Source organism: Callithrix jacchus, chromosome 8, assembly GCF_049354715.1.
Source record: "Callithrix jacchus isolate 240 chromosome 8, calJac240_pri, whole genome shotgun sequence".
NCBI lineage: Eukaryota > Metazoa > Chordata > Mammalia > Primates > Cebidae > Callithrix > Callithrix jacchus.
In genome coordinates this window covers 110670174-110692013 of record NC_133509.1, presented here as the reverse complement: position 1 = coordinate 110692013, position 21840 = coordinate 110670174, and the positions used below count along the sequence as shown (strand labels likewise).

Genomic DNA, 21840 nt, shown 5'->3' with positions numbered 1-21840 from the left:
TTTTTTTTTGAGACAGTGTCTCATTCCATCACCCAGGCTGCAGTGTAGTGGTGCAATCTTGGCTCATTGCAACCTCCATCTCCTGGATTCAAGCAATTCTTGTGCCTCAGCCACCTGAGTAGCTGGAATTATAGGCGTGCACCACCACACTCAGCTAATTTTTGTATTTTTAATAGAGATGGGGTTTCACCATGTTGGACAAGCTGGTCTCAAACTCCTGGCCTCAAGTGATCTGCCCGTCTTGGCCTCTCAAAGTGCTGGGATTACAGGCCTGAGCCACTGTGCCTGGCCCTCTTTGAACTTTTTAACAATTTTCTTGGGGTAACAGACAGGAGAAGTACTGAATCTTCACAAGAACGACTGTATTAATGGGAAAATGCTTTTTACATTTGGAGGTCCTTAAGAACATATCAGTTAGTGCAAAACTGTGGATTTTGCAATGGCAATTAATATTTCTAGTAAAAAAAGTATCCAAAGCAGGACATATATAAATCCTATAACAGGACTCTTAGACCAAATTTAAGGCCACACTTTTCTCAACTACAAGATGGAATGGCTGGAGCCCAGAACAAATGCGTGAGATCCAATGGAGTTTGGCAGAGGTGAACTGATGGGGCAGGGAAGACAAGCCCAGATGTTCAGTGGGCAAAAGAAACCCTCAAGTCTAGTGAAAAGCACCTAAGCAACACCTAGCTATTTTCTGCCTGGTGGCTTAGGCTGGCAACAAGGAAATCTGATTAAGCTATAGTTTGGAAGACAGAAGTACCAGAGAGACACTGATGATTTTCACCTCAGCTGCTATTCGTGGCAGATCTGTTTTCTTTCAGGCGAGATTTTGATTACTTCAGCTGATCGGCCTTCTGACACTGTAGCCAAAATTATATCAGTGAAGATTAGGGCCCAACACAAACTTTGTTTACAATCCTCACACATGCAATCACTGAATGCTTTCTACTGACTGTTTTCAAGGTTAGGATGTAGAATTTGGCTAGAGTAAACTAGAAATCCTAAGAGGGCTCCAGCCTAGCTTCCATGTGTATGTTGGAGAATTGGAGGGCAAAGGAATCAGGCTGGGGAGGAGATTTCCTTTTGAGAACTTAATACATAAGAGCTTCAGAACATGAACTATAAATAAGGCTAGATTTTTGTTACTAGCAGGGATGGTTTATGGGAGCATAATATGGTTTTGAAATAGTAAATTTATTTATTTATTTATTTCAAGACAGAGTTTCTCTCTTGTCACCCAGGTTGGAGTGCAGTGGCGCGATCTCGGTTCACTGCAACTTCTGCCTCTCATGTTCAAGCGATTCTCCTGCTTCAGCCTCCCAAGTAGCTGAGATTACAGGTGCTCACCACCATGCCCGGCTAATTTTTGTATTTTAGTAGAGATGGAGTTTCACCATGTTGATCAGGCTGGTCTCAAATTCCTAACCTCAGGTGATCCACCCACCTCAGCCTCCCAAAGTGCTGGGATTACAGGTGTGAGCCATTACACCTGGCCATAAATGTACATTTTCAACTGTTCCTCAAAGACAACAATTATATTCTTTTTCACCTAGAGAGCATATACCACTTTCCCATGAACCAACCCTACAAGCTTTGCCCCCACAACAAATTATTTTCAAGTCAAAATAACTTTAAAAGATCCTCAGTTTGGGTCAACAAATTCACCTACAATAAAATGAGCAAGAACTAGCATGTTTCAGACACCTCCAAAGGTAGCAGAATAGCCAATTCCACTGATTGATCCCTTTATACTAAAACTTGAAGGTGTTTTAAATAAGGGGATTATTGCTCACAAATTGAGACATCAGTCATTGTTTTGTAGTGAATCATTGTTGCAAAGCAAATGAACAAGTACTGAGGTTTCCATTTCTGTAAACCTCACAAATGTTAATTCTGAGACTGTCTCTAAGATATTGAACACATTGTTCAGCTAGTCACTTGCAACAAAACAACCCCCCCCAAAAGATTAAAGCATAAAAACCAGAATGATTTACACCAAAGAAACCTATTTTTAAAAACAAAAGGTTATGCAGATGCCCAGTATATAAAGTATACAACAATGAGGCCATGCTTAGAGTTTTGAACCCTGGCTGCCCTTCCCCAAACCCCTAAGTAGCCTCTGAGACACTTCACCAAACAATGAGCAGTTTTAGGGAACACAGTCTGAAAACCACTGATTGACACTAACATACCCTGCAATTATAACAGTTTACTAATTCAAAGTGAGATCTGCAAGATTTGTGAAGAAATAATTTATTTCTGTAACAACCAAGCAGAATGTTATTGCTGGAAAGGACTTTAGAATACAGTCCAGTGGTTTTCAAATGCTCTGTTTTCAATTCAGTGAAATCTTTTTTCCCTCTAGGAAGCAGTCTGAAAAAACACTTGTCTAACTCTATACCTTGGATTGACAGAAAAAGGAAACTGAGCCCTAGAGAAGCTCTTTGACTTGCCTATGACATAGCCAGCTGGTAGCACTGAAACAGCCAGAACCCAGATTTTCTGACTCAGTTTGGTGTATTCTCCACTGACAGACCTATTGTTTTGTTGTTGTTGAGATGGCCAGGCTGGAGTGAAATGGCGCCATCTCGGCTCATTGCAACCTTCACATCCCAGGTTCAAGCAATCTTCCTGCCTCAGCCTCCCAAATAGCTGGGACTACAGGCACGTGCCACCATGCCTGGCTAATTTTTTGTGTTTTTAGTAGACACAGGGTTTTACCGTGTTAGCCAGGCTGGTCTCAATCTCCCGATCTAGTGATCCACCCGCCTCGACCTTCCAAAGTGCTGGTATTACAGATGTGAGCCACTGAGACCAGCCAGAACTATTCTTATTCTCCATGACACTGTTCCAAACTTAACTCTATCCCCTGGTACCCCAAGGTCACCCTCCAGACTTTCAGTATAAGAATTGGCCTCTAATATAGAATATAAAGGCTATCATGCATAAACGCCTAAACTTCCTCGCTCTTAAGCTTCTACCAACTGCATTCAACCCATTGCACTTTCTTTCTGACTTATAGGAAGAGATATCCCTCCTCTGGCCTTTGCCCACCTTCCTTTAGAATGCTTCTCTACGAATATATCCATTTCTGCAATTCTAATCCTCTTATTATCTAATCCTTCCCCTCAGTCTATAAATAAGCCCCAGAACCCCATCTCAAAAGAAAAAAAAAAAATCCCTTTCTTTTAGTTGGCTGTCTCCCTGATGCATTCTCACTTTCCTTTCATTGCCAAACGCTTAGAAAGTTAGTTCACGCTTTCTTATTTTCTCAGCTCACAACTGCTCTTCCACCTACTCAGGTCACAAATCCTGAAGTCTCTGTTCATCATTCATCCTAACTTGGGCTGATCGAGGCTCTATAGACCCGAATGCTCATTCTGTAGCTTTTTCCATACTACTCCTTCCCAATTGTATGTCTATTGCTCTAACTGCCACTTCTTGATCTTTTTACTGACCTATCCATTGAATAGTGGTATTCCCCAGGGCTCAATTTCTTTTTTATCCTTGCTGAACCAAATACATTTGAACAATCTTATCCATTCTGAAGACTTTCTCTATCAACTATACCGTCCTGTTCAACCTGGACCAACAAAGCTGTATTTTCACCGTCTACTGGACTTCAGCCAGAGCCCTTCTTCCTCACTACGTCTTAAAGGAAACACATTATTTTTGATCATGAAACCAACTCCTACGTTCCTTACATTGACCAAAGGCACCACCAAGTTTCCAAATGTGAAAAGCTTAGTCTCATCAATCTTACTCTGCAAATTTCACTAAGTCCATCCCATTCTCTATTCCTAAAGCCATTACTCTGATCAAGGCCTTCACCTTCCTGGCTCTGGACAATTCTACCAGTCCCTAACTCACCCCGCTGCCTTCAGTTACACTATCCCCCAATGCAAGCACAATCTGCATTCTAAAACAAGGTCTCACAGTATCATTTATCTGCTTAAAAGTAACCTAGAAAATAAAGCCCAGACCTTTTACAATCTAACAACATCCAATACTTTAGTCTCATTTCTTACCATGTTCTTCTCCCCATGTAGTTCTGCTAGTGTGTATTTTGTAAACACACCAAGCTCATTACAATGTCTGGGTCTTTGTACTTGCTGTTCTGCTGGGAGTATTCTGCCTCCTAATACTCACACGACTGACTACTCATCATTCAGTACTCACCTCAAAGGTTACCTCTTCATGCCAAATCATTGCAATTTAAGTTTAAACTCTCTGCCCAATTACATTCTAACATTACACTATGTAACTGACAGCATTTCTCATGGCCTGAAATGACCTTGTTTCTTCCCCACTAGACTGTAAGCTCCAGGCCTGTCTTGGTCCCCATAGTAATGGGATATGGCGTAGCACAATTCCTGGCATAGTACAGGTGCTCAATAAAAACTCACTGAGTGACTGAATAAATGGCTGTACTATCATACCTCTATGTCTTCACTGCCTCTACCTCGCACTCCCACACTTAACCATCACCTCCCACACTTCCTGAAACCCTACTTATCAGTCAAGGCCTGATTCAAATTTTCCCTCCTCCATAATGCTTTCCTAGCCCTCCCAAGCCAGACCAATCACTCTTTTTCTGTGTCCTAAAACCACATGTTTGTACTGGGACCATGGCCTAAGCATTCTCTCTCTGATACTAAACCATGAGCTGCTTCAGCTCCTTGTCTCAGTTACCTTATACTCAGTGACTGACACAAATGCCCAACCAATGAGAACCGAGTTTGTATCACAGCTTTACCTTGGACAAGTTACCTAACCTAAGGCTCAGTTTTCTTAACAATAGCAATGTCTAATCACAGTCATTATTTCACAGGACTCCTGTAAATATTAAATGAAAAATGACTGTAAAGCCACTAAAATAGTACCTGGTACACAGTACATGTTAGCTGTTATCAGTTTTACTAATATAAAAGATACATACCTAAGATTACCATTATCTTGAAGAATCCGTATCAGGTTAAATTTAGGCTCTGGCTCCTGAGCCTCAATTTTGCAGCACTGTTCACCTTTATTATTCCATTCAGGAACTTCCATGGAATTTTCTTTGGGTGTATTTTCTGCCATAGCTGTCAATGAGGGTGTATATTTGGCCTGATTTTCTCTAAGAGACCCTGCAGACTCCTCCTGGGAAGCTTCTTGTTCTTCATCTTCATTGTCTAATGCGACTTCTTCCTCCTCTTCACTCTCTGTCTCAGTTTTAACATTCATTTCAGCTGGTTGGGTAATCACTAAATGCGAAGAATCACTAATGTTGCTGAAAAAAGGATTAAATTTTCCTCTCTCCCAATACCTTCCTTTTCTCTTTTTAGTAAAAACCCATTTCTAAACCAAACCATAAACAAGGCACAGAATTAATAACAACCACATGTCACTCTCTATTCTTATATATTCTTTTATTTATTTATATTTATTATCATTTTTGAGACAGGGTCTCACTCTGTTGCCCAGGCTAGAGTGCAGTGGCAGGATCCCAGCTCACTATAGCTCAACTTCCTGGGCTCAAGTAATCCTCCCACCTTAGCCTTCCAAGTAGCTGGGACTATAGGCACATGCTACATACCCAGCTAATTTTTGTATTTTTTGTAGAGACAAGATTTTGTGAGATTGCCTAGGCTGGTCTCAAACTCCTGGGCTCAAGTAATCCACCCACCTCAGCCTCCTAAAGTGCTGGTGTTACAGGCATGAGCCACCATGCCTGGTCTAATCTTACATATTCTAAAACCTATTAGTGATCTTCATTAAATTTGATATTTTTCATCATACTCTCTTCATGGCTCTCTCACAAGGCAAAAAAAAAAAAAAAATCAAAACACAAAAAACCCTTGGGTTAGTCTTTTCTACAGTGTGTTAAGAGATTTTTTAAAAAGTACTCTTCATGGAGGTATAAAGAACAGGGAAATATCTATCTTATGCTTATTCATTATCCTTCTCTACTGCCTTGTAAGTTCTACGAGGACAGAGACTGTATCTTTTTTATTTGCAAGCGAAACCTCAGTGACTAACATGCTGCCTGATACAGATGTTCAACAAAGGAAGGAAGGAGAGAAAAAAAGGAAATCAGTTTATCAGTCAATTACAAATAGACCTACAACATTGTAGAAGCTGGGAGAGAAAGAAATTCTACTTTGTCTAAAACACTTAGGCCATTCAGCAGTGTTAAAGAATGAACTGAATGTACCTAATTACAAAAAACCTGAATAGTAATGCTAAGGATTCCATTAAACTCAGGCTAATATTATTTCTAGAGAATCAGGTATTTGCATGATGCTGACATAAGAGCAAAGGTCAAAATGTATGTGCCCCAGATAGTCTTCAATACAAATATTATAGAGTGGAAGGTTTAAAAACTTAGGACCTTGTTGAAATTAAATTTCAGAGAAAAACAACTATACGAAAAAAAAAAAAAGTATATGTGACCAGGATTCTGACTCATGAAATACTGAGTAAGCAGCTGGTTAACTCAGTCTGGAAGGATCCAGATAAGGGAGTTTGGTGAACGCTCACCAGCAGGTACCTGGGTATTTTGGCCTCATTGCCCTCAATCTGCTACTCCGTCGTCTACGTTTTCGCACCTCCAGAGACAGGAGCTTCCTCTCGTAAAGTGCAGCATGCAGCTTGGCCTTTGAATTCATGCCATCTATCTTCAATTCTGGTGTTCCATCAGCAGTCATTCTAGGGGAAAAGCAACATGGTAGCTATGGCCTTCAGAAAGTTCTCTCCTTCACTCCAAGGCTAAGCTTGCCAGAATTCCATAATGCTGACACACTGGACATGGTAACTCAAGTGAATTCTAAAAGTTTGACAGATAAAGAGGAACACTAGAATCTACATTAAAACCTCACTAGTGACCCATTTGAATGTATTAAATGTTCTGAAAAAAAAAATATGTAGCTAAAGACAATGTTTGAGACCTTGAGTATTCAGTAATACTGATTATTAGTTTACTGCAGGGATTATAAAGTGCCATCCAACACCTTATATCTTAAAATACTTTATAACTTAAAAATGACAACATCTTAATTCTTGAGTGGTGGCAAATGATGTTTGCTTTATTTCTATCCATTATAACTTACTCAGCATTTTATAAATATTCTTTTGAATGAATATAAAATCTAAACAATATAGATTTAGCAGAGGTTGAGATGAGGGGAAGAAAGGCTGATGATCTGTGAATATGCGAGGCAGCACCAAGTTGATGGAGACTCATAGCAGTGTCTTAGTGAAAAGTTACCAAGCCCCAGGGACTCACCAAGTCTCAAGCGTCCCAACATGAGGAAATGCCAAGGCACCCACCCTCTTTAAGATCCTAATTAGCTGAAGGGGAAGGTGGAGTGAGGTGGCAGGGACTTCACAGGCGTTAAGTACAGGTCAAGCGTTAGAGTCAGAGAAACAGAAAAGGGACGGCAGCAGAGGTAGGACAAGGCCAAATACATCAGGTCAAGAATGAGAAACAGGATGCAGAAATGGGGCTGGCAGCAGCTACATTAGGCATTCAAGTAAGGCAAATCACAAATTGGGAAGTGACTGGTATGAGGTCCAGTCCACACAAGGACTGAGTGAAATACAGGACAGGCAGCCATAACCAAGCCACCAGAGAAAGAGAGGGCTCTGGGTCACCAGGTCAGAAAAGCAGTATCTGTATCAGTGTCTGAAAGCATGTAGCCAACTCTCTATGCTCAAACGCAAAATCTAACTGGTTGGCTCTGAACTCTCTACAACTCGAAGTGTGTTCCTTTTGAGGTCAAGGAATCATCCTAACTCCTCTGGGAGTTTTCATTCTCTGAGTATAATGAAAAGTCTGTGTCATTTGGTCTATTTTTGATAGGGATTTCTGGGTGGATGGAATGGATAGTAAGCCTTTTGGAGGCCTTCTCTCCAGAGCAAGACATAGAGCCAAAAACAGGAAGGTCCTGGCACTGGGAGCAGAAATGGGAAGCAAATCAATGAACTTTAAAAAAAGTTCAAATGTATTTTATCAGAGTCCCAAAAAGTAAGTAAATACACACACACACACAGAGAGAGAGAGAGAGAGAGAGAGAGAGAGAGAGAGAGAGAGAGAGACAAGTGCTATAAAAATAAATTTTTAGCCAATTCAATAATAAAGAAAATAAAACAAATCTGATAGAAAAATAAAATCATTTAAACCATTTATTTAATAAGGTCTGGCTAACTTGGTCAAATTTATTTATTTATTATTATTTTTTAACCTGTTCAAATCTGGTAACTGTATGAACAAATATGGGCATATTTTAACACCGACATCTTTAGCTCATAAACGCACAAACATTACTCTCTCCAAAGACATGTCTCTTAAAAACTTAATGTGGGGGGGAGGACTCAAGATGGCGCTGTCAGAACAACCCAGGATTGGAGCTCTTCTCGTTGAATCTGCAAACGGTGAGTCAGAGCGGATTTACAGACTGATCTTTGTTGCCCACAGAACGGGGAAACTCCCAAGTATAAAAAAGACACGGGACGCCAGGCAGTAGGTCTGCCTGGCGAAGCCGGCAGCCGGGGTGGTGGCAGCCGGCCCTACCCAGCAATCCCCGCAGGGCGCACTTGTCCGGGTGCCCTGTTGAACCGGCAACCTGAGACTTGAGAGGGCTGGACTTGAGACTGAACGAGACTTGGACAATAGGCCAGCCCAGGGGATTGCAGGGATTGGGATACCCAGTGGGACAAACAAAACCGCGATTTCAAACTATCCCGAGCAGACGGTCCGAGATGCTCTGTGGGGGAGGGGCGTCCACCACTACCGAGGCAACCCGCCCCAACTGAGATACACGCCCACTGCTGACGCAGCCAGCCGTTGCCGAGGCAACCTGCCCCAACTGAGATACACGCCCACTGCTGACGCAGCCAGCCGTTGCCGAGGCAACCTGTCCCTACTGAGATACACGCCCACTGCTGACGCAGCCTGCCGTTGCTGAGGCAACACGCTACAACGAAGAGACTCCGCCGCAGGACGTGGCGGAGACCACAGCAGAGCCGGCAGGAACAGCGCGGATCACACAATAGCAGGGCGGAGCCTCGGCAGCCAAACAGTGGCTAGTCTGCCTTCTAGCTGGGCAGGATACCTGATCGGACATCCAAAAATAAAGCCCAAACCCCTCAACACAGAGCATTTGAGAAAAAAAAAAAAGGGTTGTTTAATGAGCTGTGTTGCAGCAGAATCAAACATAGCAGCATAACAGCCCTGAATGAACAACAGAGTACACAGCTCAGCAATTAAACCCCTATAAAGTACAAACTGTCTCCTCAAGCAGCTCCCTGACCCCTCTATATCCAAAAGACTGACATTAGGCAGGCATCATCCTGGGACAAAGAGAGCAGAAAAAGAAACTGGTAGCATCCCTCGCTGTGCCACAGCTACTAGAGGTGCACCCCAGACAAGCAGGGTCTGGAGCGGACCTCAGCAGTCGTACAGCGAAGGGGCTAGACTGGTAGAAGGAAAACCAAGCAACAGAAATACTTCATCATCAACATTCTGGGTGTCCACTCAGAGACCCAAACGAAAAGTCAGCAACTACGCAGACGACCAGCGGACAAATCCACAAAGATGGGAAGAAACCAGCGCAAAAAGGAGGAAAACACCCAAAACCAGAACACCTCGCCTCCTAGAAAGGACCAAAACTCCTCACCAGCAAGGGAGCAAAGCTGGACGGAGAATGACTGTGACGAAATGACGGAATTAGACTTCAGAAAATGGATAATGAGAAACTTTTGTGAGCTAAAAGATCATGTATTAAATCAATGCAAAGAAACTAAGAACCTTGAAAAAAGATTTGAAAAAAGAATCGAGGAAATGATAACAAGAATGGATACCTTAGAGAGGAATATGAATGAATTAAAGGAGCTGAAAAACACAATACGAGAACTTCGCGAAGCAAACACAAGTTTCAATAGCCGAATTGACCAAGCAGAAGAAAGAATATCTGAAATCGAAGACCAACTCAATGAAATAAAACGAGAAACCAAGATCAGAGAAAAAAGCGCAAAAAGGAATGAACAAAGTCTCCAAGAAATGTGGGACTATGTGAAAAGACCTAACCTACGTTTGATAGGTGTACCAGAAGGGGACGAAGAGAATGAATCCAAGCTGGAAAATACTCTTCAGGACATCATCCAGGAAAATTTCCCCCACCTAGCAAGACAAGCCAACACTCAATTACAGGAAATACAGAGAACACCACAAAGATATTCCGCAAGAAGAGCAACCCCAAGGCACATAATCGTCAGATTCAACAGGGTTGAAATAAAGGAGAGAATACTAAGGGCAGCCAGAGAGAAAGGTCGGGTCACCCACAAAGGGAAGCCCATCAGACTCACAGCAGATCTCTCGGCAGAAACACTACAAGCCAGAAGAGAGTGGGGGCCAATATTCAACATTCTTAAAGAAAAGAACTTTCAACCCAGAATTTCATATCCAGCCAAACTGAGCTTCAGAAGTGAAGGAAGAATAAAATCCTTTGCGAACAAGCAAGTACTCAGAGATTTTGTCACCACCAGGCCTGCTTTACAAGAGCTCCTAAAAGAGACACTACACATAGAAAGGATCAATCAGTACCAGCCATTCCAAAATCACACTGAATGCTAAAGAGCTTCAACATAATGAAGAATCTACAACAACTAACAGGCAAAACAGCCACTTAGCATCAAAATGGCAGTATCAAATTCACACATAACAATATTAACCCTAAATGTAAATGGCCTAAATGCACCAATCAAAAGACACAGACTGGCAAATTGGATAAAAATCCAAAACCCATCAGTGTGCTGTATCCAGGAAACCCATCTCACATGCAAGGATACACAAAGGCTCAAAATAAAGGGATGGAGGAAGATTTACCAAGCTAATGGAAAGCAAAAAAAAGCAGGAGTTGCAATTCTCATCTCTGATAAAATAGACTTTAAAGCAACAAAGATCAAAAGAGACAAAGAAGGCCATTACATAATGGTAAAAGGATAGATACAACAAGAAGAGCTAACGATCCTAAACATATATGGACCCAACACAGGAGCACCCAGATACATAAGGCAAGTTCTTAATGACTTACAAAAGGACTTAGACTCCCACACAATAATAGTGGGAGACTTTAACACTCCACTGTCAATACTAGACAGATCAACCAGACAGAAAATCAACAAGGATATCCAGGGCTTGAACTCAGACCTGGAGCAAGCAAACCTGGTGGACATTTACAGAACTCTCCACCCCAAATCCACAGAATACACATTCTTCTCAGCACCACATCACACCTACTCTAAAATTGACCACATAATTGGAAGTAAAGCACTGCTCAACAAATGCAAAACAACTGAAATCATAACAAACAGCCTCTCAGACCATAGTGCAATCAAGTTAGAACTCAGAATTCAGAAACCGACCCAGAACCGCACAGCTTCATGGAAACTGAACAACTGGCTCTTGAATGTTGACTGGGTAAACAACGAAATGAAGGCAGAAATAAAGAAGTTCTTCGAAACCAATGAGAACGAAGACACAACGTGCCAGAACCTCTGGGACACATTTAAAGCAGTCTCTAGAGGAAAGTATATAGCAATAAGTGCCCATATGAGGAGAATGGAGAGATCCAAAATTGACACCGTATCGTCAAAATTGAAAGACCTAGAGGAGCAAGATCAAAAAAACTCAAAACCCAGCAGAAGACAAGAAATTACTAAGATCAGAGCTGAGCTGAAGGAGATTGAGACACGAAAAACCCTTCAAAAAATCAATAAATCCAAGAGCTGGTTTTTTGAAAAGATCAACAAAATAGACAGACCACTAGCCAGATTGATTAAAAAAAAGAGAGAGAACAACCAAATAGATGCAATAAAAAATGATAAAGGGGAAATCACCACAGATTCCACAGAAATTCAAACCATCATCAGAGAATATTACAAACAACTATATGCGCATAAACTAGTAAACCTGGAAGAAATGGATAAATTCCTGGACTCCTGTGTCCTCCCAAGCCTAAACCAGGAGGAAGCTGAAACTATGAATAGACCAATAACAAGGTCTGAAGTCGAGGCAGCAATTAAGAGCCTACCTCACAAAAAAAGCCCAGGTCCAGACGGGTTCACAGCCGAATTCTACCAGACACACAAGGAGGAGCTGGTACCATTCCTTCTAAAACTATTTCAAACAATCCAAAAAGAGGGAATCCTTCCCAAATCATTTTATGAGACCAACATCATCCTGATACCAAAACCCGGCAGAGACCCAACGAGAAAAGAAAACTTCAGGCCAATATCCATGATGAACATAGATGCAAAAATCTTCAATAAAATATTGGCAAGCCGATTGCAACAGCAAATCAAAAAACTTATTCATCATGATCAAGTAGGATTCATCCCGGGGATGCAAGGCTGGTTCAACATACGCAAGTCTATCAACGTAATTCACCACATAAACAGAACCAAAAACAAAAACCACATGATTATCTCAATTGACGCAGAGAAGGCATTTGACAAAATTCAACAGCCCTTTATGCTAAAAACCCTCAATAAACTCGGTATCGATGGAACGTATCTCAAAGTAATAAAAGCTATTTATGACAAACCAACAGCCAATATCATACTGAATGGGCAAAAACTGGAAGCATTCCCTTTAAAATCTGGCACTAGACAAGGATGCCCTCTCTCACCACTCCTATTCAATATAGTACTGGAAGTTCTAGCCAGAGCAATCAGGCAAGAAAAAGAAATAAAGGGTATTCAAATAGGAAAGGTGGAAGCCAAATTGTCTCTATTTGCAGACGACATGATAGTATACCTAGAAGACCCCATTGCCTCAGCCCAAAAACTCCTGAAACTGATAAACAACTTCAGCGAAGTCTCAGGATATAAAATCAATGTGCAAAAATCACAAGCATTCGTCTACACCAATAACAGACTTAAAGAAAGCCAAATCAAGAGCGAACTGCCATTCGCAATTGCTACAAAAAGAATAAAATACCTTGGAATACAACTCACAAGGAACGTAAGGGACCTCTTCAAGGAGAACTACAAACCACTGCTCAACGAAATCAGAGAGGACACAAACAGATGGAGAAACATTCCATGTTCATGGTTAGGAAGAATTAATATCGTGAAAATGGCTATACTGCCCAAAGTAATTTACAGAATCAACGCTATCCCCATCAAGCTACCATTGACTTTCTTCACAGAACTGGAAAAAACCACCATGAACTTCATATGGAACCAAAAGAGAGCCCGCATAGCCAAGTCAATTCTAAGCAAAAAGAACACAGCGGGGGGCATCACACTACCGGATTTCAAACTATACTACAAGGCTACAGTAATCAAAACAGCATGGTACTGGTACCAAAACAGAGATATAGACCAATGGAACAAAACAGAGGCACCGGAGGCAACACAACATACATACAACTATACAATCTTTGATAAACCTGACAAAAACAAGCAATGGGGCAAGGATTCCATGTTTAACAAATGGTGTTGGGAAAACTGGCTAGCCATGTGCAGAAAGCAGAAACTGGACCCCTTCCTGACACCTTACACTAAAATTAACTCCAGATGGATTAAAGACTTAAACATAAGACCTGGCACCATAAAAACCCTAGAAGGAAATCTAGGCAAAACTATCCAGGACATAGGAGTAGGCAAGGACTTCATGAACAAAACACCAAAAGCATTGGCAACAAAAGCCAAAATAGAAAAATGGGACCTAATCAAACTCCACAGCTTCTGCACGGCAAAAGAAACAGTCACTAGAGTGGATCGGCAACCAACAGAATGGGAAAAAATTTTCGCAGTCTACCCATCTGACAAAGGGCTGATATCCAGAATTTACAAAGAACTCAAGCAGATTTACAGGAAAAAAACAAACAAGCCCATTCAAAAGTGGGCAAAGGATATGAACAGATACTTTACGAAAGAAGACATATATGAGGCCAACAATCAGATGAAAAAATGCTCATCGTCACTGGTCATCAGAGAGATGCAAATCAAAACCACATTGAGATACCATCTCACGCCAGTTAGAATGGCGATCATTAAAAAATCTGGAGACAACAGATGCTGGAGAGGATGTGGAGAAAAAGGAACACTTTTACACTGTTGGTGGGAGTGTAAATTAGTTCAACCATTGTGGAAGACAGTGTGGCGATTCCTCAAGGCCTTAGAAATAGAAATTCCATTTGACCCAGCAATCCCATTACTGGGTATATATCCAAAAGACTATAAATCGTTCTACTATAAGGACACATGTACACGAATGTTCATTGCAGCACTGTTTACAATAGCAAAGACCTGGAATCAACCCAAATGCCCATTGATAATAGACTGGATTGGAAAAATGTGGCACATATACACCGTGGAATATTATGCAGCAATCAGAAATGATGAGTTCGTGTCGTTTGTAGGGACATGGATGAATCTGGAGAACATCATCCTCAGCAAACTGACACAAGAACAGAAAATGAAACACCGCATATTCTCACTCATAGGTGGGTGATGAAAAATGAGAACACATGGACACAGAAAGGGGAGTACTAAACACTGGGGTCTATTGGGGGGAAAAGGGGAGGGCCAGTGGGAGGGGGAGGTGGGGAGGGATAGCCTGGGGAGAAATGCCAAATGTGGGTGAAGGGGAGAAGAAAAGCAAAGCACACTGCCATGTGTGTACCTACGCAACTGTCTCGCATGCTCTGCTCATGTACCCCAAAACCTATAATCAAATAAAAAATTAAAAAAAAAAAAAAAAAAAAAAAAAGAGTTAAAAATCCAAAGGTTAAAAAAAAAAAAAAAAAAAAACTTAATGTGATTGGAGACAGTGTAAAGTTTGAGGTCGTCCTAATTTAATGAGTGGAAGTTAATTTGACACCCTAATAAAGCCCAGTGTTTACATTCATGAACCGCTGTTCATTATATAAACAAGAATTTATATTGTCTACATGATACTATCTACATTTTCAAGAACTCTATTCTTTAGGGAAAAAAAGATTTCTTTTTATCAACAAAAACTCAAAAAATAAACTTTTGAAAACACGAATGCTAAAAGCTCAGAGACATGGAGAAGCTACTACAAATCTCCTTCTCTAAAGATATTTTAAAATCACAACTATCAACTAAGAGACTCTGGATAAACAGATAAATCCTAACTAGTACAAAGGACAGAGGATAGGGAATGCTGGGTAAAGTGTGAATCTGATAAGCAAGACTAATAGTTCTATAAGGGCAAGGACCATGTTTGTATTGTATCACGGTATCCTAGATAGTTATGAGACTGCCCAGCACACAGCTGATTTGCCATAAATATTGGTTAATTAATAAACAATTGAATTTCCTAAAAATAAGTTGAGTATCTTTTAGCTACATCTATTTCACTTTACTTTTTCCAACATTTTATTTGAAAATACTTAAACAAAAGTTTAAAGAATTGTACAGTGGACAACCACATACCTATTCCCACCTAGTTTCTACGATTAACATTTATTATATTTTGCTTCGTCACATATATATGCAATCATACTTCCTCTATCCATCCATCAATCTACCTCATTTTCAGAGCAATTCAAAGTTACAGACATCAGTGCATTTAGCTCCTAAACATTTCAGCACGCATATCATTACTACCTAGAATTCAATATTTTTACAGAACTGTGTTTGGTAAGCTAAAAGTTATGTACAGTGAAATATCCAAATATTAAATATCCACTTAATGAGTTCTGACAAATGCCTAGAGCTCTATAACCCAAACTCTTAACATTACTATCACCTCAGAAGTTCTCATGTCCCTTACCAGTCTATCTTCCCTAACCCCCTAAGGGCAATCACTGTTCCGAATTTTTTCATTGTTCATTAGATTTGCCTGTTATAGAATTTCATAAAAATGGAACCATACAGTTTGAACTGTTTTGTGTAAGGCGTCTTTCATTCATCATGTTTTTGAGATTCACTCATGTGTGTACCAGTAGTCATCCCATTTTCTTTCTGAGCAGTAGGTCACTGTCTGAATGATCCACAGCTATCTGCTCTCTTGTTGGACACCTAGGTTTTTTTCTGTTTTGGAGTCTTAGGAATAAAGCTGCTATGAACATATTTGTACAAGTCGTTTTGTGATTATGTTTTTTATTTCTTCTGTGTAGCTCTCAAAGTGAAATTTGTGTATTTTCTAACAAAATGCCAGCTTCTTCCTAAAATGCTTGTACCATGTACGCTGTCAACAGCAATTTATCACAGTTCTGTTAGTTCCACATCCTTACTGACATTTAGTATTGTCAGTCTTCTAGATGTTCAGTGGTATAACATGGTTTTAATTTGTAATTCCCTGATAACTAATGTTGTTAAGCACATTTTCATGAGCATATTGGCTACTCATATATCTTCCTTTTGAAGTGTCTGTTCAAATATTTTGCCCTTTTGTAACTGGGTTAATGGTCTTTTTTATTATTGAGTTGTAGAAGTTCTTTGCGGTTCCTAGACATGAATCCTTTGACAGATTATGTTTGATGCATATTTCCACTCAGTCAGTTGCTTGCCAAATCATTTTCCTAACAGTATTTTATAATAAAGATTTTAATCTTGAGAAATTATAATATTGTTTTTTATTGCTTTCTGTGTCATCTCTAAAAACACTGCCAAGCCCAAAGTCACAAAGATACTATGTTTTCTTCAATAAGTTTTATAGCAACAGTTTTTATATCTATGAATCATCTCTAATTTCTATGGGAAACAGGGGTTAGGGTTCATTTAAAAAAAATACAATATTCAGTTGTTCCATCCCCATTTTAAAAAAATTATTTCCTTTCACCGTTGGATTAGTTTGACCATATAAATGTGGGTCTATTTCTGGCCTCTCTATTCTGTTTCAATGTGATCAACTTGCTAAGACCTTGAATATTATAGAATTACAGTATTTAGGTCAAGTACTCTAAGTCTTTTTCAAGATTACTTTGGATATTCTAAGTCCTTTGCATTTGAATATAAATTTTTAAATGTTGGTCCATTTCTTAAAAAAAAAAAATTCACCAGAATAATGATTGAGATTAAATGGATCTTTACATCGATTTGAGTAAAATGGCTATTTTAACTGTATTAAGTCTTCTAATCCACAAGTGAGGCATATCTCCCCATTAATTTAGGTCTTCTTTAATCTCTTTTAGTAATATTTAATTTGACCCATGGATTATTTTACAGTGTAGGTATTGAACATGTTTTGTTAAATTTATTCCTAAGTATTTTATATTTTCAAATGTCATTGTAAAATAATTTAAAATTTCATTTTCCAATTATTTATTACCAGTACATTACAATAGATTTTGGTATGTTGATCTTGTATCCTAAAACCTTGCTAGGTACACTTCCATGTTCTTGCAGTTATAGGTACCTTAGGATTTTCTACTAACCTGATCATGTCATCCAAATATAGACATTTTACTTCCTCCTTTCCAATCTGTGTGCATTTCTTTTTTCCCTGCCTTTCTTTATGATACTAATGTACAATGTGAATAAAAGTGGTGTGGACATCTTGACCTATTAGAAATCATAGGGAAAAGCCTTCAATATTTTACTGAATATGATTATAGCAATAGGTTTTTCATATAAGGCCTTTATCAAGTTGAAGAAGTTCCCTTCTACTGATGATTTGCTGAGAGTTTTTCTCATAAGTATGTGCTGAATTTCATCAGTTGCTCTTTTGGGATATCTAATGAAATAAAGATGTTCTTAAAACATCTAGGTTTTCCCCTGTAATTAATATGGTGAATTTCATTGACTAATTTTCAAATGTTAAGCCAATCTTGAAATACTGGGGAAAATCTCAGTCATATGTATTATCCTTTTTATATACTGGCAGATTAATTTGCTAATATTAAGAAATTTTATGTCTATGTTCATGAAGAATATGAGCCGGTAATTTTCTCTTTTTCTTCTTCTATTTTAATGTCTTTGTCAGGTTTTGGAATCACAGTCATACTGGCATCATAAGATGAACTGGGAAGTGTCCCTTCCTACATTCTTAAAAGAATCTGTGTAAGATTGGTGCTGTTCTTCCTCGAATGCTTGACAGAATTCAGTAGTAAAATCGGTGAGCTGAGTTTTCTCTACAGAAGTTTCTCATTACAAATTCAATTTTCTCCACAAATATAGGGCTTTTCGAAATTTCTACTTCAGCTGGTGTCACTTTGGGTGTTCCCCTCCACATTTTCCCCGCCACAAAGAATTGTCATTTCATCTAAGTTGTCAAAGTAATGGAATAAAGTTGCTAATCATATTCCCGTAATATCTTTTTTCCCCGCCTTAGTATCCATTTTATGTCTGTAGAATCTATAATGATGTCCTTTTCTATCTGATGATATTAGTAATTAGTGTCCTTTCTGTTTATTCTAGATCAGTCTACCTAAGGGTTCATCAATCATGTTGCCTTATCAATGAACACACTTTGGATTTTGTTAATATTATTTATTGTTTGTCTTTTATTTGATTTCTGCTTTTCCTTTCTTCTACTTACTTTGAAGCTACTCTGCCTTTTTTTGATTTCGTAAAATGAACATTAGATCAGTCCTCAGTTTTCTAAGGTAAGCATTTAAACGTATAATTTCCCCCAAAGCACTACTTTAGCTGTAGCACACACATCTTGACATATTTTTACTAGTACTCAGTATGAGTTTTTCCTCATGACTTCTTCTTTGACCCATGGATTATTTAGAAATGTTGTTTAATTCCCAAATATTTGAAGATTTTCTATTGTTACTGATATTCAATTCTCCTGTGGCCAAAGAATACTCTGTATCATTTTAATCCTTTTAAATATATTAGAACTTGTTTCATGCTCCAGCATATGGTCTATCATATGCCAGCTTTCATTTGCTTACACCTCTACACAGCTCCAAATCCCTATTGATGGCAATATAAAATGAGTGTCAAGAAATGAAGAAAGTGGCTGGGCGCAGTGGCTCACACCTGTAATCCCAGCACTTTGGGAGGCTGAGGTGGGCAGATCACAAGGTTGGGAGTTCGAGACCAGTCTGGTCAATGTGGCGAATTCCCCCGTCTCTACTAAAAATAAAAAAATTAGCTGGGTGTGGTGGTAGGTGCCTGTAGTCCCAGCTACTCTGGAGGCTGAGGCAGGAGAATCACCTGCACCTGGGAGGCGGAGGTTGCAGTGAGCTAAGATCACGCCACTGTGCTCTAGCCTGGGTGACAGATCAAGAGTCCACCTCAAAAAAAAAAAAGAAGAAGAAGAAGAAAGAAGAAAGAAGAAAGAAGAAGAAGAAGAAGAAGAAGAAGAAGAAGAATAATTAGAGGAGGAGGAGGAGGAGGAGGAGGAGGGGGGAGAGGAGGAGGAGGAGGAGGAGGAAGAAGAAGAAGAAAGAACAGAACTCAGTAAGCTTCAGATATTCTTCATGTTTAAGGTTTTTTCTTTTTTCTCAATTTTCAAATTAATAGCACTATGTTACAGGAAGCGTATTTCTTGACTCAAAACTGGAGAAAACATATATACCAAGTGTGACTTTCTGTTTGGAAACAAGCTACAAACTTGACTTATCTCAGTTTTCTCTTAACTAAATGGCAATCATATTATATTCCTTCTTTAAAGAAAAATTAGAGTTTGCTTTAAAGGGCTCTCTGCCTAAATGAAAGGCCACAGGCGTTTTGTATACTTTCAGTTCTGTGGCAAACTAGAAACAGGTTCTGTTCTGTCTGGTGAGGCACAGAGTGTGTGCCTCAGGTATGTCAAAGCCAAAACACCAACTCTTACTTGAATCTAGCATGATATTAGTTTCAAAATCTCATTAATACCATCTTACACACAGCTAAATGAGAATACCATTATCAGTTAAAATAGTATACCTATAGTTATAACAAAGTAAATCTCAAACTTAAGTTTGTAAAAAGTGGCCACAAAATACTTTTCAATAGAAAAAGTGTTAGTATTCAAGCTGAAGCAAATTAAAAACGGTTATATAAAGTATTATGCTTAGTCTGTGCATGGCCACATATTTTGCACATGGGAAAAATTTCTCAACTTTTAAAAGTCAATTACCGTGTTCTTCCTGTCAACAAGCTTCTTCTTGGGTTTCCCCTACAGAAGCAGAAAGGACAACTGGGTTAGAGAATGCTATTGAGATAATCTCTCTTGAGTTGACACACATGCACTCCTGAAATTTTTAATACAGAAATTCAACATGAAATTAGGCCAAGGAGGACATCTTTGGGGAAAGCACACAGATAAATTGAGAACATTCTCCAAGAAAAATGCTGTGAGCTGGAGGGACAATCAATAAAAAACAAAAGAGAAAGAACAAATTATGGAGAAAAGTTATAACAATTATTTATAGTTATTTATCTATTTATGAAGTAAACTGCTTATTCCCAGCAACAACCAGGTAAAGAAGGTTGTTATTAGCTCCATTTATATGAAAGAGAAGGATAAGGTAATTTTTGGGCCTGCCATAGCCAGAGCTTAAAGAGTTTACATCTGAGCTCAGGGCTTAGGTCTCAAACTGCAGTGCTCTTTGTACTTTCATTGAACTGTTTTAGGAAAAGAAACCAAGCTCAATTCTCATGGGGTTCAAAAGGGATGCTCATCAGAAACAGATTTTCCATAACTTAAAAAATCTCTATTAAAAGGCCAGGTGTGGTGGCTCAGCCTGTAATCCTAGCCAAGGATTAGGGAGACCAAGCCAGGCAGATTGCCTGAGCTCAGGAGTTCGAGACCAGCCTGGGCAACACGGTGAAACTCCATCTCTACTACAAATACAAAAAGTAGTCAGGCAAGGCGGTGTGCACCTGTAGTCCCAGCTACTCAGGAGGCTGAGACAGGAGAACTGCTTGAACCCGGGAGGCAGACGGCACACTGAGCCAAGATCGTATCACGCACTCCAGCCTGGGTGACAGAGTGAGACTCCATCTCAAAACAAACAAACAAACAAACAAACGAACAAAAACGCTATTAAAAAAAAGATACTCTCCATTTTCTCTAAACTAGGGCTAGGCTCTGGCCACAGAAATCAAGTGCTATTCATGTTAAAATAGGCTTTTGTTTTTCTTTTGAAACTCTCTCATTTAATTTCCTTTCATTTAACACTCTTAAAAAATTTCCAACAGTGACTCACGCCTGTAATCCTAGCACTTTAGGAGGCCAAGGTGGGTGGATTACTTGAGGCCAAGAGTTCAAGACCAGCTTGGCCCATACGGTGAAACCCTGTCTCTACTAAAAACTACAAAAATTAGCTGGACTTGAGCCCGTAACCCCAGCTGCTCAGAAGGCTGAGGCAGGAGAAACGCTTGAACCCAGTGAGCCAAGATCGTGCCACTGCACTCCAGTTTGGGCAACAGAGTGAGACGCTGCCTCAAAAAAAAAAAAAAAAAAAAAAAAAAAGTCCCCAGTTCTACTTGTACTCATTTAGGTATGTGTGTATTTAATTCAGTACACTTTTATTGCTTGTGTAGGTTCATATACCCACCACAGAAAAGATACTCAATGATTATTATCACCATGAAGATTCCCCCATGTTGCCCTTTTATAACCACCCATACCTCTTAACCCCTGCCCCATTAATCTGTTCCCCATTCTAAAATTTTGTCATTTCAAAAATGTTATACAGTCACATAACATGTAACATTTGACACTAGTTTTTTTGTAAAGAGACAAATGCAATGTAGATGATATATAAAGAAAAATCCAGTGAAAAGTAAGTCTTCACCAAAATGTTTTGTCTTTCCTTTCCCATGTCTTCTATCCATGTTACTGTCCTAATATTGTCATGTAATCATCAGAAAGTCTCAAAGTGATTTTAAGTTTTTCACCCAGATAATGGTTTTCTCCAGTAATTTCCAATC

The 21840-nt window shown here is 39.4% G+C and overlaps 1 protein-coding gene across 50 annotated transcripts in view; it reads right to left on the bottom strand.

Moving 5' to 3' along the window:
- Positions 1-21840, bottom strand: part of TTLL5 (tubulin tyrosine ligase like 5) — a 293499-nt gene that overhangs the window by 182678 nt on the left and 88981 nt on the right. For 33 of the 50 annotated variants that reach the window (XR_013521423.1, XR_013521412.1, XR_013521413.1 and 30 more), the window contains 3 exons: positions 20042-20080; positions 6539-6696; positions 4946-5252 (listed from right to left, as the gene is read on the bottom strand). Coding sequence is in view for 36 of the 50 variants with exons in the window: in XM_078335474.1 (XP_078191600.1) it covers positions 4946-5252; positions 6539-6696; positions 20042-20080 (504 nt within the window). In the remaining 14 variants the exon portion in view is untranslated. The remainder of the gene's footprint in view (positions 1-4945; positions 5253-6538; positions 6697-20041; positions 20081-21840) is intronic. The other 17 variants (XR_013521415.1, XR_013521416.1, XR_013521411.1 and 14 more) reach the window with 1 other exon arrangement.